Source organism: Acartia tonsa, chromosome 8 (assembly GCF_053477335.1).
Source record: "Acartia tonsa isolate MP-2025a chromosome 8, ASM5347733v1, whole genome shotgun sequence".
Lineage (NCBI taxonomy): Eukaryota > Metazoa > Arthropoda > Copepoda > Calanoida > Acartiidae > Acartia > Acartia tonsa.
Window position 1 is genome coordinate 36,156,527 of NC_137267.1, and position 17,663 is coordinate 36,174,189.

Here is a 17,663-nt window from a genome sequence, read left to right on the forward strand (position 1 = left end):
AGAACGCCCCCACCCTTCCCTTTAACTCCTATGCCGATTGCTAGTGTTCAAATACCAACCCACCCCTTATCATATATAATATATATGATGCTTTTTCAGAAACCTATCAGACAATTTTAGAAGAAAAATAAAAGATGCCTAAAGATGAACAACTTTCAGAGTATGAGCTACTTCGACAAAGAAACATTCAAGTAAAGCAGTCTAGTAATACTATTATATATGATTTTTAGTTATGATATGCACTGCGAAAAGCAAATTTTTTATTGAAACTTTTTAAAAAAGAAAGCCATATTTTTAAAAAATGGACCCAAAACAGCACACCTTAAAGTCTAGAAACCTAATTGCATTTGTATTGCCCTAAAACAGATTTTTTAAAGAAATTATTTTTCTTAACCAAGGGGTAATGATCGAAGTATAAGTATGCCTTATCCCATAAAAAAAATTATATTCATTATTTTATCATAACATCTGAGTTGGGGGAGTTATCGCCTCTCACCCCCATTCTTTAATGTTTGTGATTTTTTAAGGGGTGGGCTTAAATCATAAATAGATTTGAGTAAATGATTTTAATGCTAAGTGATTATTGTGAATGGTGGTTATTATGATAAATAATTTCAGGAAAGAGAGGCAATGTTCAAAGATATACTAAAAGCCAAGAAGAAAGTACAAAAGGTTTTTAAGAAGGAAATATTAGCTGCCAAGAAAAAGGATGAGCAGCAAAGCCGCCCAGCTGTCAGTCACATGGACAGTGCTTGCTATGGAAAACGAGATAAAGATTGGGTACCAGATAGTGATGATGAGTATGAACCAAATAAATGGTTCAAAAAATCAATAAATTCTCTTCCACCTAAATCCAAATCTGGGAGGATTAAGGCTAAGCCAAAAAATAAACAAACCAAAGCCAACACAAGAACTAAACAGACCAAAGCTAACACTAAAACAAAACAATCTGAAGTTAAACCTAAAGTTTAACGGCCCAGAAGAGGGGTAAATTATAAAGACCTAGAATAAATCAAAAATTGATGGTATTTTTTTTGTTCATGGTGGAGGAACGGAGTAAAAATATCTCACTTTGTTTTTAAAATTCTTAATTTATCTTTATTTATTTTGTATTTAATATTTTAGAGAGCAAAAAAAATTTAAATAAAAAGATTTAAATGTGAAAAAAGCAATTTGATTTTTTTGAAATATTTGACATTTTGCTATAAATTATTTATTATTATTATGTACTGTGATGATTATTATAAAGACATATCATTCCCAAATAAAATGTTGTTATTTTAACTATATGACAATTTGTAAATTTTTATTTTATTATTTCTTTAGGTAAATTGTAATGTATATAATTTTATTTCAGTAATAAATGCAGAAAAAAATGACAGAGCTTTCGGAATATGAAAAACTTCGGTCAAAAAATATAGCGGTAGTAAAATTAAAGAGAATCTACTCTATAATACAAATATTATTATCTGTTTGTTTGTCCACTAGAAACGTGTAAAAGGAAACGCAATTAGAAGCTGGTTTTACTAAGTAAAGTCTAGTTTTATTTGTAAAGATATGTTTAATCAAGGAGTGGATTTTGTATGATTCTGAAATCTTTTGCACCTTAAGATTATTTGAATCCTTGAACATCTGACGCCTGTCTGTTGGGTCATTCTTATTTTTAATGTTCCTATTCTATTGTTATCTTTATTGTAATTGTCGACATCTCTGGTAATTCAAAAAAAAACTCAGATTAAAAGTGTGAGGGCGGTAAGGTTACTTTTAATGTCAATCCAAGGGAACTCTGTCAAAAAAAGTGTTTTAGCATTGTGATCCGCGGCCGTTTCTTCACAGTTCCTTATAATACCTTTTTAGGTAGCGTTGCGGAGCCGTTTGATTATGGTGCGGCTTCGCGGAGCTGTTTGCGATGATGGCGGCTCCAGCTCCGGATTTGGCTCCGCCTGTGACCTAACATCAAGAAAAACTCGACATATTTTTTTCCCACATCTATTTTTGACTTAAAGGTTTTAAAAGTTCAATTTTTGATAAAAATAGACTTGAAAAACTTAAAAGGGGCATTTGCACATGACAAAACAGATTTACCAAATTATAAACATGAACAGATAATTCAACAAACTGACTTGACGAAGCTCTGACGAGGCTAATCAATCAATCAATCAACCAAATTATAATTTATAAAAAATCTCTTTATTTATCTAGTCCGGAGCTGTTTTTTTAACAAAAATTACGGCTCCAGCATAATATTGCGGCTACGACTCCGCAACACTGTTTTTAGGGCTTAACATTTCTTCGTTGGTTTAAAAAATTGGCACTTTGCCAACAAATTTTTGTTTATTTTCATTTTTCTTTAGGAGAAAGAAAGCTTATTTGAAGAATTGTTGGAATTAAAGAATCAAGTGAACAAGGCCTTTGCTAAACCTAAAAGACCATTTGTGAAGAGAAATGTTGATTATGGAACAAGGCCTAAATCAAGAAGACTTCAAAATCAGGTTTTAGTTTTGTTTCTTATGTTGTTTATTTTTCATGTTTTATTGATTTAAACAAAAATTATAGCAGTGCTGTTAAAGGTAGCTCATCATGTTTTAGCTATTAAAACGAACAGTAAATTATAATACAGTAATGTTAAAGTGAAAATATTTAGTCATTTCGTAATCAGTAGGTTGAAACAATGCACGCAACGGTCATTCTAGCTGTTTAAAGCTGCATTTCTTTGGATTAAGTCATACACAGTTATTTTATTTCCAGAAATATTCTTAAATGTTTTTATTGCCTTCTTTTTTCCTTTAAAACTTTTTGATTGTAACTTGATTAATTAATGTCCCCTTCCCCTTTTAAAAAAACATTTTTGCTACAGGAAGGATTACAACAGTTTAAACAGGAGCTTTTTGAAGTCCGAACAGAAATAGCAGCTAGTCTCTCTCTACATCCCAAAATGGTGGTCTCTGATAAAGTTATAACAGAGTTGGTTACTGTCCTCCCTTCAAGCAAAGAATCACTGAGGTACTCAAATGATTGTCCTGACTAATACATAATTACAGTTTTTTAAATCTACTTCTATTATTTACTTCCATCATTAACATTGCCAATTGTCACATCCTTTAGTCCTTAGGAATGATCATACCATTGTTATGCAATAATCTGAATGTTAAATATCGTGTTTAAGTCAAAGTGTATTTTGAAAATTGCTTTACCCCCCTCTGATTGGTCGTTTTTTTCAAAATTAATGTTGAAAGCAGAAGCATTAAAAGAGGAGTTTTTCGCTTCAAAATTATCATGTGATTTCAGTACACTCTAGTATGAATTAAATCTTGTGATTAGCAATTAGGCTTAGGTTAGCTAATAGATAACAATTTACATCAGATAAGATAATGAATTTCAAAAGTCTTTGAATAGAGTTTTGGTACTTGGTGAACAATATTTTTTTGTTTTAACTTTTAGCTGTTGCCATCCTTAATGTCATTTTGGCAAAGATTTATATACAATAATGGCCAGAAGTGCCATCCTTTTGTTTCTGTAATATTTTAGGCATATTGAGGGTTTCAGTGATAAAAAGATTGACAAGTTTGGCCAAGGTTTTCTTAATGCTATTTCAAGATTTGTCATGGATAATCCAACTCACAGGTATGCTTTTATTATAATACTCTTGCATTGCTCCTAACTTCTGGGCTTCGCCCCTAAATTGATGGTGGGGTTTTCATACACATTTGACTTTATTCATAAAAAAAATGCAAACTAAATTTTTGGGGGACAATCATGTCTGCAATTTTTGAATAAAATAAGATGGTCTCAATTGTTCTCAATTCAACAAGAAATGTAAAGACACGTTTTTGCGGTTGTAGAAAACAGCAGTGAATGTTAGGAACTGTAGTCCTGACGCCCTTTTTTTTATGAAAGATCTACATAGTTTAGTAACTGACCCATCCAAAAAGGTTTTACCCAATTATCTTTAAAACTAAGGAAGTAGCATCCAAAATAAAATTGTTGGCATGTCTTGGTTTAAAGACACCACACTACTCCCTCCCAGTTTTGTGATATGCTTTTAGATTTGACAATCTAACCAACTCTCCTGGTCAAGAATATGAAATGGATGATGAATTTTATCAAAAGTCTGTTGTGATGTTCAAGGTAAATATTTATTATTTATAACTTCAAATATTCAGGGTGACCACTGTGTACTATATGTACTATATGTACTATATAGTCATAATTTTGTACTATATGGTACTATATGACAAACTAGGTACTATATGTACTATATGAGTTGAAATTTTGGTACTATATGAAATTTTTTTAATATTATTTTTAAACTTATTAAGTATGATAATATTGTTTGTAATATTACATTGTACATACAAAATTAAAATTGTAGAAATAGTATTTATTTTACCTGTTTTTTTTTTTATATCGTTGTGATTATTATTTATTCTTTCTTTGACATTATAATTCATCTACTCAGAATAAAAATTCTTCCACATTCATATAAAAATCATTATTGAGTGAGGGGGGGGGGGGGAGTTTGTACAGTTATAGGAAATGAAAATTCAGTATCAAATTTTGGCCTGGCCGTTTGGGCTTGTTTTTATAGTTATCAACCTAATTCTTTTTGTAAACTCCCTTATATGATAGGATCTACCTGTAAAACTTTAAAAATTTAATTTTGGGACTTTCCTTCTAGGGGCTAATGGGGCAAAAGACCCCCCAAACCCTAAAATTTTAAGTTTAGAGCTTATTTTTTAAGATATCGAGCTGATTTTTTAAATGGAAGCTTTTATTGCATAAATGAGTTAATTAGCTATCCCATATTTCATTTTTGCACTTAACTTCTAGGGGCTTGTAAGCTCAAAACTTATAAATTTTGTATTTGGGGGGTCTGTTTTACGCCAAAAGCCCCTAGAAGTAAAGTGCACAAATGAAATACGGGGTGGCTGATCCAATTTTTTTTTAGATTTAAGAAAAATACATACCAAAAGTAAACTTTTCCCCCAAATAACCTATCCTCTCACTCCAAAAACAAAGCCTATGCTCCCTGTTTACGCAAAAGTGTCAGAACTTAACCCCCCCCCCCCCCCAGGGGCGTCCAAGCTTTTTATTTTGGGGGGGGTAAAATTTTTTTAAGGGGGGGGTTTCGATTTTGGGGGGTAAAATGTCGCACGAAGCGCGCCGCAAATTTTTTTTACCCCCCCAAAAATTTTTACCCCGGGGGTAAAATTTGCTTGGGGGGGGTAATTACCCCCCCTGAAATCTGTTGGCAGGGGTAAAATTTGTTTACCCCCCCTAAAATTACCCCCGGGGTAAAATTTTTGGGCGAAGCGCGCAAAAATTTTTTTTGTTAGAGATTTTCTATTTTGGGGGGGGTATTTACCCCCCCAAAATTGTTTGGGGGGGGGTAAATACCCCCTCCTAAATGGTTGGGGGTGCCTACGGCACCCCCAGGGTAGGGGTAAATTTTAAATGGGGGGGTAAAATGAAAAAAAATTTTGGGGGTGCCGTAGGCATTTTTAATACTAAATTTTTAATAAAATTTAAATTACCCCCCCCCAAAAATTTTACCCCGGGGGTAAATTTTGGGGGGGGTAATCGCCCCATCACCCCCCTCCTTGGACGTCTATGCCCCCCCCCCCCTTACTATAAAAATCTCCCTGGAACTCTCCAGAAGACAGGGAAAGGGTGGGGGCAAGGGACATTAACAGGGAAAAAAGGGACAGGAAGGCGAAATACAACTTGTTTTTGATGAAATATATTGAGGTTTTATGGTGTTATTTTTATATTACAAGATTTTTGGACCTTGGCAACAGCTAGCTGGCTGGGCAAGAATATCCTGTTTATTTCCCTTGCCCCTTACCCCCACCTCCCTTCTCCTTTTCCCTATTGTCTGCTTTAAAAAGGGAGGTGGGGGAGAGGGGAGTGAAATAGAGTATGGGAGTATATTTAAACTACTGTCTGTCTGCTATATTCAAAACTAACACAACAAGTAGCGGCATTTCACGCAAACTGTTAAATTCTTGCACATTCCCTTTCAGCCAGTACCCAAAGTCTGAGACCCTAAAAACTGAATTTTGATCCATTTTCCCCTCCCTTACTCACTATGTGCCCAGAATTCCAAAATAAAACAAAAACTCATAATTCTGTTAATTTTGCTTCAAATTAAGAAATTTTTTTTTTAAATGAAGGATAATTGATTTAAGTTTTATTTTAGATACCTTAAAATGCTTTAAAATACTAAAAAATTAATAATATCGAAAAAAAAACACTTATTTAGCTATTTTGACAGTAAAGGTTTAGTGATTTTTAAAGATTTTAAATATATTGAAAACACAGACAGACATACAAACATCCTTTAATTTTATTATAAAGAATTATACTTGTAGCTTAATGATTTTCCATCACCATAATTATTTTATGACTAGTAGGGATATTCCCTGAAAAGCAGATCCTAATCGGTCCAGCAGATTGTAAGATATTTTTAGATTAATCCAGACTGACAGACAGACATATTTAATTATTCAAATGACATTTAAATTCTATTATCCTCCCCTTGTTTAATTTTAGGTTTACGCCAATAAAGGACCAATAAAAAGCTACCCTAAAAATTGTAAAGTTAGGGCGTTAAGTCCACGTGGTCGTGTATACGAGATCCTTCTGGAAATTAAAACAATTTTCTCGTATGTATTATTATAGGTTTTTGCTTAAATTAAATGAATTATCAATGTTATACTTATATATCAATTGATTTGTTGCAGAGGGGGAGGGGACATTGGGCTGTTTGTTACACTAGTCCCCAAAATCTTATAATAACGTTTTATTAACCGTTGGTTTAACAACTTTAGGGGCTTTTACTGAATTCTAACGTTTAAACCACTAATTGTAATCTACAGAAGGGGTAATTTTGTGCATCATCATTGGGGAAGTTCATCAATTTATCGGCTATTAACTTATCCCCATAGATCCCTGGATTTGTTGAAATTACTAACTATAAAAAGGAAACACGTTAATAACATTTTGTAAAATAATTTTCTATTTTCCTTTAACCCATTTTACTGTACTTTTTCATAAAAAATTTACCTGTTATTGCTGCGCTACGTATAGACAAAACAATCCTTGTTTTGAAAATAAAAATAAATCTATCACAAATCACAACAAAAGCACTAAGAACTTTAATCCAAAGGCATTGCAATCAAAGGATTGATAGTCTGCAATAGGGCCTTTATCAAGAAGGGAGGGGACATTGGGCTGTTTATCACTTTAGTTCTTAAAGTTTTATAATAACATTTTCTTGTTTGTTTTTTAAGTTGAGTGTCTTAACTTTTCAACCAATAATTGTAATTTACAAAAAAGATAAGTTTGTGTATCATTATTGGTAATGTACATTAATTTATCGGCCATTGTCTTATCCCTTTAGATCCCTAGGCGTTCATACTCGTAGGCTCTATGTATGTATAATATACATTTAATAACAAATTGGTTTAAATCATTTAGTTTATTTACAAGTTTGCTTGACTCTTTTATTTCTTTAGAGCGTGTATACGGGGTGGATTAGGTTTTAGTTTTATCAAATTGAAACATTTAAGATGATATTCATTTGATTTAAAAAGAATGTTGATTGATTAGAAGCAACAGGTTCGATAACATAGCTTAAATAAATATTTCTAGGGGTGTGCATGAATGGGGGGTCTCCTCCCACCCTCCAGGGGTGGGGGGGGGGCAAGGATATCCTTTAGAGACTTTAAGCAATAAGAATAAGGGATTGTATAAAAAAAAATTGCATCGAGAACTATACCTAAATATCACGATAAAATGATTTGTATAAAAAGTTATTTCAATTCGTCTTATGTAAAAGTTGCTATAAAATGGGTCCGACCGCTCCTACAAAAATGCGAAAAAAAAATTTCAGCTAACGAGGCCGCCAGTAAAACCAACGGGATTCATTCACTGAGTGCCTTGATTAAACATGTATAAAGGTCTGATATGCGGCCTCGTTAGCTGAAAAAAGATCAAACTATTTGAAGTTGAAAGTAATATGACAAAATATTATAATTCCTGCTTCTTTAGGGGGGAATGCTTTGACATCAATTTTTTCATAAGTTTTAGAAGTAAACGTATAAAAAATTAATTTAAAATCGTATAGTATATTCAATAAGCTTTCAAAAAAGGTATAATATATTACTGTAGCTCAATTTTTGGTAGTTTGACGATAATTTAAAGTTTGCATATAAAATGTAATTTCAATAGTCAGGCTTTATTACAAAATCCTAAATATCTAGGTAGGCTACTTCTAGAGGCTGTAAAATCATAAGTAATTGAAATTTTCACCTCTTGCTTTGGGAATCCTTCTCAAATATGACAAAGATTAACCTTAAACTATAAAATTGGTCAATATCCAAAATTGCATTTTTTGGAATCTTGGAGTTTTTGCATTGCCTGGGCACATAGTGTTACTCCCTGATAAATCAGCCAATTTTTATGACATTTAGAAAATTTATGACCTTTTATACATTAGATTTTAGAGCTGTCTGTACACTTTATCCGCAGATTATATGTATATATTCCGCTTCTCTAATCCAGTGGTTATTATTGATTTCAAATGTTTTTAAACTACTTTACTAGGTAGGCAATAGTGAATATTCAATGTATTTAAAACAAATTTTTTAAAGATTTCTAATTATCATATCACTTTTCGCAATCTAACAGTATACCTATAAATGAAATGCTTCTTAGTAGGTACTTTTTTTGCAATTATTTCTTTTGTATTATTATATATTCTTTTCATGTTTGTAAGTCCATGTGTGTTTATCGACCGCTATTGAAGATAGACAGCTGAAATGTTTGGTGAAGATTTCTATTATATATATTTTATATATTATTTTGTTCGTCTGACAGTCATGCTAAAAAATACAAAAAAATTATTGTTAGAGATATGTGATTTTCTCAACTGCTATTTTAGATAGACAGCTGAAATTTTTAGTCAAGATTCCTAATATTTATACGGATTTGCTCTATACATTGTCTATACATGTTCTATTGTCCCTCTGTCTGTCTGTCATGCTTAAAAAGACAAAAACCTTATTATTTAAGTTTAAAAAGTCCTCAGTTTTAATGAAAACTATTTTTTTATATTACTAGGTAAAATTCCCATTTTTTTGTTGAAATTTCTTTTTTTTTGGGGGGGGGGTTGTTAGGGGAGATTTCCTATCCCCTTTATTTTTTTCACAGGGGCTTCGTTCGCCCCACACTGTCCTTAAAACCACCACAGGACCAGTACGAATATTCCCTGTATAGTAGAGCCCAATTGGTTCAGCAATTACTTTTTACTTACTAAAAAAATATGGTGGGGGATATTTTTTTCTTTTTTGAGAGGGATAAGTTTTACCAACCCCACAAAAAATTGCTTAAAACCACCATATGACCAGTATGTATAATAAGATATATAAGTTTTCCGGAATTTTTTAATGTTAGGGGGAGATTTGAAATCTGCATCAAATTTTAAGGATTTTTTATAAAATTCGTTTTTTGTATAATTCTTTATCTAAAAGCGGAAATGCATTTTAAGTTAATTAATTTTGACCAACAGGATAGGTGGATTTTAAACTACCTGCGCTCTAATTGGTTGAATGATGTACGACATCCAATCAGAGCGCAGATTTCTTAAATCCACCAATCACAGATGCCAAAATTAATTAACTTATATTGCATTTCCACTTTTAGATAAAGAATTATAGGAAAAACGAATTTTATAAAAAATCCTTAAAATTTGATGCAGATTTCAAATCTCCCCCTAACTTTAAAATTCCGGAAAACTTATATATCTTAATGTATAATATTCCCTGGAGAGTAGAGCCCAATAAGTTAAGCAGTTACTAAATTCTTAATCTTCAGACGGACAGACATCAAGCTACTTTGTATTATAGACTAGCAGTTAAGTCCCTAGCATCTAGGACATCCCAGGACATATTCTGAAAATTAAAGAGCCTAAAACCATCATACGACCTCAGTGATTCTTATCTAAAATTACTAACCCAATTGGTTCAGTAGTTATAAGATCTTAAGCTCAAACATTAAACCCTTACTACTTTATTTGATAAGATATATATGTACTATTTTTTAATATTTGATTTTATACTACATGGTACTATATTAGTTAAAATTTTGGTACTATATGGTACTATATTAGTTAAAATTTTGTGTACTATATGGTACTATATGAAAATTTTTATGTACTATATATGTACTATATATTTGTAAATTTTGAGTGGTCACTCTGAATATTACACTATCATTTGTATGTTTGTTTAGGAGATTTTTAATAATTAATCAAGTAAGTGTAAAGAAATAGGACAAAATACATTTACCTTCACTCTGGTTTTCTTTGTACAATTTTCGCCAGAGCACTGTGTTCCAGAAATCCCGTAAAATGACAAAAAATCATAGAGAGTGTATAATTGAAAATTTTGATGAAATTTTCTTTAAATTGCAATAAGTATACATATATCTTTTTAAAAATGGTGAAAAATACTTAAAATAGGGGTTTTACACAAGGGGCGTCAACGGGTGGTGTAAAGATAGTCTAATAAGCACATTTCAGAAGCTGTAACTTTTCTTTTTGAGCTACATTGACGGGAATTATATCAAAAGATATTGTACAACCCAAATAACAATGTTGTTAACCCTTAATAGTCGGAGGGGGGGGGGGGGGGATGTCGTCCCCCCTTCTGGTATTTTCTGTCTCATTTTCTGTATGTGAAAGATTAAGAACTATAACTGAGTGACTTGTTTTAAATGGGTATGACACATAACTGAAAGTTGAATATATCTATACCGGCGGGCACAGGATGCCAGGATACCTTGCATATCATACAGGTAAAGAACAAAAATATTTTTTTTATGACTTTAACTTAGCATTTCATCTTACCAAACTACTAAAATATCCTATATTACTACATCCGAATATGAAATATAGGTGTATATTTAAGCAGGGAGGGAGGGATCAATGGGCTGTTTATAATACTAACTAGTCCACAAAGTTTTATAATAGTGTTTTCTTATTTGTAGGCACAACAACTTTTGGGACTTTTATTGAATCTGATTGGTTGGTTTATTAGTTGAGTGTCCAAACATTTCAACAACTAAATGTAATTTATAGAATACACCATGGGCAATTTTGTGTATTAGCATTGGGGATGTACATCAATTTATCTGCCTTTGTATTATCCATTTAGATCATAGATATGTAAGACTTTAATTTTTATTTTCATTTTACTTTAAAGGAAACAGTTTCTATCTTAATCAACATAAATTCTACTCTGTTCTTCTTTGTTAATAAGTATGAAAGACCTTTTGTGAAAGGTTGCTCAATAAAAAGATAAAGGGAGTAGATAATGATAAACATATAAAATCAGAAAAATTTTTGTTGATCAAGGAAAACACATATAAATGAGGTATAAGAGGTATGATAGTTCAGATTAGAGCTAAGACATTAGTAGATAATCTTTTATTTTATTTTAAAACTTTTCTTTACTTTAAGTTTAATTGAATATGTGTTTTAAATAATAAGAAAGATATATTACTTTTATGCCTTAAAAAATTGTTATTTTTTTGGTTGACCCTAGTTACTTAAGAGCTTAAAAAAAACTCCGCAAGATTAGGAAGTTCTATAATATTGTACATAGTTCTAATTTTCTCATACGAGAGGATTTTATTGCAATTTGCCATCCTTTGCCATTTTTAGTTCTGGAACCAAACGTAAAATTTTCATTTTAAGAAAATTGTTTATTTTACAAGAAACGGGTATGCCTAGGAAAGTACCTACAGTTACAACAAAAAATGGAGATTTGACTTCTTTTAAAGGCTAAACGTTTAAAGCATTGCATATCGAATCCAAAAATGTATAATACTTACTGACAGCTTTAAAAATAAACCGTCCACACGGATTTGAAATGTAGTTTAGTTGACCGAAAAAAATAGTTAATTTGAAACCTCTGGTATAATTACACATACAATTCTTATTTTTCATAGTAAAGAGTTAATTCTTTCGGTTTTATTTCCAAAAACTTGTGTATATTACTAAATAATTGTTTAAAAGTGTATTTTCCAAAATGTAAAAATCGATTTTTTGTCACTGTCAGGAACATAGTGCAGAGATAGCAGATATATTCTGAGAATAAGAATAGTTATTTCTCGCATCGTATTATAAACAGCTTTCCGCGGATATAATATGTACAATTATAAGATTAAAACCAGTTTTTTAGCCCCGAGGTGCCGAAGGCACGGACTAAAAAAACTGGTTTTAATCTTATGACTGTACATTTTTATATTCGTAGAAAGCTGGATATAATACGATGCTAGACATAGTTTTTTTTGTAAGGATAAGAACCGGTTCCTATCCACCGGATTCGAATGAATACGAGAAAGTATTTTATTTTTACAAGTATCCCATCACCCCTCTCTGTCTAATATCTCATTATGTTTTAGAGTATGAAGTCCCTGAGGCTTGTTGCTGAAGAAAGGAAAATCAAAGTTACTACTGTAGCCAAGCATCTGGCCATGGCTATTCAAAAGGAATAAAAGATTAATCTAATGGCTTAATTAAACTGTTTGTAAACTATTAATTTTTAAAAGGTATATCAAAATTATATTCTGACAATTGTAGAATCATTCTGCAGAGTTAACAATTAGAATAAAAGCCCGCACTAGTTTTTATTAGGATTTTAAATTTTATTTTCTTAAATTCATGAACACCATTTGGCCACATTATTTTATGTCTTTCCTTGTTGGGTAATATCTTGAAATGTCTAACGTAAATAGTTAAAGTATGTGAAATCCATTGGCCAAAACAAATAAAATTCAATATTATATACATTTCTAAAAAAGGGTTGGTTCTTAGAAAGGTTTTTGACTATATAAACAAGATCTTCATTGGCAAGATTTGGTTCACAGATATTTATACTAAAAATCTCATGGTTTATGTCGTCCTCTATAGGTTATACAGGTTAGATGCCTCAGGATTGGTTCATTTTGGTGTGTCACAACCCAGGTGAAGTGTGAGTTGAGAGAATGTTTGTACTCAAAATTCTCTATCAAATAAGGTGTCAAACAAAAAAACAGTATGCAAAGTTTTTACAATTTATTTATTGGTATTACTTATTAGGGTTCAAAGGCATTAAGGAATATAGTTCTTCTCTTATTTTGTTAATGATGGATTCATTAACTGACTGTAATTGAACAACTAATTTTCAAAACAAAAAGTCTTGATTTATGTACATGCACATCTCTCTTTGGGGTATTTAAAAATTAAAAAATTAAAAATTTACTGTTGCTCTGGTCATTTTGATCAGAGCAAAAGGTCTTTTTTACTTGGGGTAATATTGTGGCTTACAGAACAATTCTATTTAATTCACTTTATATTGATACAGTAGAAAAAAAAACATTACTCTGTTTAATGCAATGGAAATAGTTTTTTTTTCTAAAACAATTAATTTCATTGAAATACCCAACATAATACAATAAAACAAATAATGCTAAGATCAAACCAATAAGAATTCTTGGAATTCTTTCTGAAAGAGTGTTTACACAAAGTGACTTATTTCCAAAGTAGTCAAATAATTTTTATTAAATTAAAATGAAAAGAATAAAACCATACCTACACATTAAAAATACATACTTTTTAAAAATATTTTAAAAGATAAGTTTGATTAGGTAATCTTATTTTATATTTTTGTATGTGTCAAAAATAAATTTGCATAGGTAATACATTTATTGTCATCTTACAAAATTTAATCCTTTACAGCCAATTTTTATATGTTTAATGGGCGATAGAACACAAACATGTTAATATTGTAAAGAATTAATTTTTTAATGAATTTTGATAGATGAAATCAAAAGGCCTCATTTTACTCTATATCAGAATACAATATTTATGAAGCAATACACTCTAAAAGCTACGAATTTGCCTCAATAAAAAAAAGACTTTTGCTCTGATCAAAATGACTAGAGCAACAGTAAAAATTAATTTTTAAATCCCCCAAAAAAAATTTATTGGGGACTTAATTCTAATTTAGGCTCTGCAGTCTAATTTTACAGGTGTTTACGTTTTAAAAATAGGTTAAAAAAACAGTTTAAAGTTGATACAGGTAATAAGCCGATCTGTCATTTTTGGTCAAAAAAAGGGAGGGTGGACGTGGCTTGCAGTTATCCATAAGATAAGGGTGTTGTATGTCCCTGTGAATCCTAATTCAACACTTTCTATAAATATTTAAGAAAGGATTGTACCAAAGCAAGTATACAATTAAGGTGAATCCTAAACAGACATAGTCTCAAGATATTCTAATACAGTAAATAAATACCTGGCCTTAATGCAAGAAAGATTATACAAAATTAATAAAAACTTTCAATTTAATGTATTAAAGATATATTTTTCACAACCTTTTATTGACCCTTTTTTTGAATAGGGTGAAGAAGTTGACTTAGATGTTCTTGGTATTACTCCCGGGATGATTACTGATGTTGAAGAAATGTGTCAAAAGATAATCCCTCAAAATGCAAATGATTTGTATATGCATCCACACAGGTGTTAGAATTGACTTGATTTGACTTGGCGTGACTTCTTATGAGAGCACCTCATTGTTACTTCATCCTTGCTTGCTTGAAAAGTGTCCCAATTTAAGTCACCATAATGAACATTGAACAACATTCTTTGCATAGTAGCTATGATATAAGAGATGTACTGATAATACATGTAATGGGTGTACATTGTGTAATTTCATAATGTAACCAAATGAAGAAAATCAAAGGTCGCGGTACAAATACCTGTTCTATGCATAAATATAAGCTTATATATGCAAATTTAGCTTTCTAGAAGCATTCTTAGTGGTAGAAGGTGATTTTGCATTTTTTTACCAATACGCGAATTATCTAATACATCGAGGTTCTTGGTTACCCGTCTTTGGGCTGCCCTAAAGGCAACTTAAAGTAATTTTAGACTATAAGTTCAAATGGCAACTGCCTTTCATTCTTCTTGCCATTTCTAAAAAACTAAAGAGCGTCTTTCTGGCTCTTCTGTGAGCTGAGATCTGAAAAAAGTGTTACCAAGGCTCCATTGAATAATTGAAACCATGGAGCTCGAAAAGTCCATCTTTCAACCTGCCTGCTGGCACCAAAAAAATTTCAATGTTTCACCTTCGCCTTTAAAATCCAATTTTTGACTTAGCCAGGTCTGCCTAGAGAGCTAAAGACAGTAGACAAATCTTTGTTGTTAATGTGTCTATGGAGAGCTATTATCATAACAAAGAGAAAAAGCTTACACCAGAAGGGCAAAAGTCTTGCAAAAATTAGGGTCGGTCCGACTGTCCATCTTTCCAAGACAGTTAATTTAGACATAATGATTCATATAACAGTAAAGTATGATTTAGGAAGAGTAGCAACTCTTTAAATCAAATGCTACCAAAATTTCCGTATATCCATTTTTATATGATGTAAATATCCTTTTCATCTGATTTTTGGAATACTGATTCCTATTACAACAAGGTACAATTATATAAGTAAAAAATGTCTATAATCAAGTTCTAAAAATTTAAGTATGTCCTTAAACAGTATCCTGTATTTAAGCAGTTTTGAAACAATGTACTATTTTTTTCAACTTATACATTTGTATTCTGCTTATTCAATTCTGACACTCAATAAGTGTTCATGTTCGTTTGTCCTACCAGTTTGGAGCTTCGCTTTTATGGTTGTTGTCATCCTTGTTTGATGAAAATTTGCAATAATTTGCCATTTTCGTTTTTTTTGTAAGATTTGCTGTAAAACGCTTCCTCTTACAGGGAGGTCATACCATATCGCCAAGTCAAGTCATTAGAGGGTCAGTTTTATTGGTCTTAGGTAAAATATCTGACCAAGCCTATTACCCTGACAACAAAAACACCTTTGGAAGTGATTTGGACACCTAGAACTGATTCTATGGCCAATATACTAACCCAATAATTACCAAAATCCAAGAATCTTAAAATATTTTCAGTTCTCGACTTTAATGCCACCTTTCATGTCGTTTATTAATATATGTTCAAATGGTACCTCCTAGTAGAATCCAATGCCATTACTAAAATGCTAAAGATCATTTTTTTAGCTCATCTGTGGCCAATTTTAGAGTTATTGTCTTAAAAACTAGGTTGAAACTTCGATGTTTTTCAGTTCTCGATACATGACTTTAGAGTACAAAGGGATTCTTGGTTTGACAAATTTTTCAGATCTCAGACCACAGATAGGCCAGAAAGGCGTTCTATATCTTTTTAGAAATGGCAAGGCAAATAAAAGGCAGTTACCGTTTGAACTTATGGTCTAAAATGACAAACCGGTGCACTTAGGACAGCCTAAAGACCGGTAACCGATAACCTTAATGTTCAGGTTTAAAGATTCATTCTTCGCGTATTTTCGAAAAATCTTGATTTTACCTTCTACCACTTAGAATCAAGATAGAACCAAAAAAAATCATTGTATTACTTATTTTTATGTATAGAACAGGTATTTGAACCGCGACCAAAATTTTTTTTTTTTTTAATTACCTAGACTACAAACAAATCGAATAATATCCTTTCTTGCTCAACCAGGGAAAAGTATGAATTTATTGCAACTGAGAATTTTGTGTCGACATATGAAGACTTGAACTTGCAATCTCACCATTGTAAATCAGTATGTTACCAACTTACCATTGAGCCATAACACACTGATGTTAAATCACAGAAGAATTGTCATATCCATGAAAAGGGGTAGTTTCACGAAATGCATTTGAACTTAATTTAGCGAACCGCATATTTTTTGCTAGTTAATGGATTAAACTATATTCATACGGCATATATTTGAAAGAATTATAATTTTCTACCACATAGTTTTGAAAATATCAAGACTTGAAAATCGTCTTTTTGTGATATATGCAATTTAAAAAGACGATTTTCAAGTCTTGATATTTTAAAAACTACGTGGTAAAAAATTGTAATTCTTTCAAATGTATGCTATATAAATGTAGTTTAACCAATTAACTAGGAAAAAAAATACGGTTCACTAAATTAAGTTCAAAGGCCTTTAGTGAAACTACCCCTTTTGTAACTTTAATAGACATATATTTCAGGAAATTGATCAGGGACAAGTTAGCACTTGGACAATATAGAAATATTTCTGTTTATCAGATATATTTCTGTATGGCATTATTGGAGTTAAGTAGTTTTAAAACTTCTGGATTAAATCTGTTGCAAATATTTGCGACATTAAATACCTACAGAATTTTTAAACTTAGTTTACAATCGTTATAATTTTTTTTTACCCATCCATTAATGCCCTTGTCCTTGTAATTAGATATTCTTGTGTCTTTTTTTACATATATATGATAATTAATATTTTTAGGCGAAGCAAACAGTTTTAAGACAATAAGGTTGGCCTAACTGATATGTCCTATTCTTAAAATCAATGCAATGTATCAGATATGGGTGTTGGCATACAGATTGATTTTGTATTTTTTGCAATCAGTTTTGAAGGTTTGTGGTGTGCAAAATATGCCAAATTAAAATTTCTTGTGCTATCATTGCATTACGTATCAGATATTCGAATTTACATACAAAGTCATTTATGTGTTTTTTCCCAGTCAGTTTAATAATAAAGAAAGGTTTGTGATAAGCAAAATA

General features: G+C 31.3%; 1 protein-coding gene across 5 annotated transcripts; it reads left to right on the forward strand.

The window, feature by feature from the left end:
• The first annotated feature begins 89 nt into the window (after positions 1-89).
• On the forward strand, positions 90-17,521 carry LOC145326833 (bifunctional 3'-5' exonuclease/ATP-dependent helicase WRN-like). 5 transcript variants are annotated; one of them, XM_080170269.1, is made up of 10 exons: positions 90-191; positions 619-1,423; positions 2,355-2,492; positions 2,858-3,003; positions 3,529-3,624; positions 4,047-4,128; positions 12,469-12,553; positions 12,975-13,030; positions 14,445-14,563; positions 17,386-17,521. In XM_080170269.1, exons 2-10 carry the CDS (start codon positions 1,364-1,366, stop codon positions 17,402-17,404), a joined length of 801 nt encoding a protein of 266 aa, XP_080026395.1. In that variant the 5' UTR covers positions 90-191; positions 619-1,363; the 3' UTR covers positions 17,405-17,521. The 5 variants fall into 5 exon arrangements, with proteins under 5 accessions (XP_080026395.1, XP_080026392.1, XP_080026396.1 ...); XM_080170266.1 differs by lacking the exon at positions 17,386-17,521 and adding an exon at positions 17,114-17,336; XM_080170270.1 differs by lacking the exon at positions 12,975-13,030 and having other exon boundaries at positions 14,443-14,563.
• Positions 17,522-17,663: the final 142 nt, after the last annotated feature.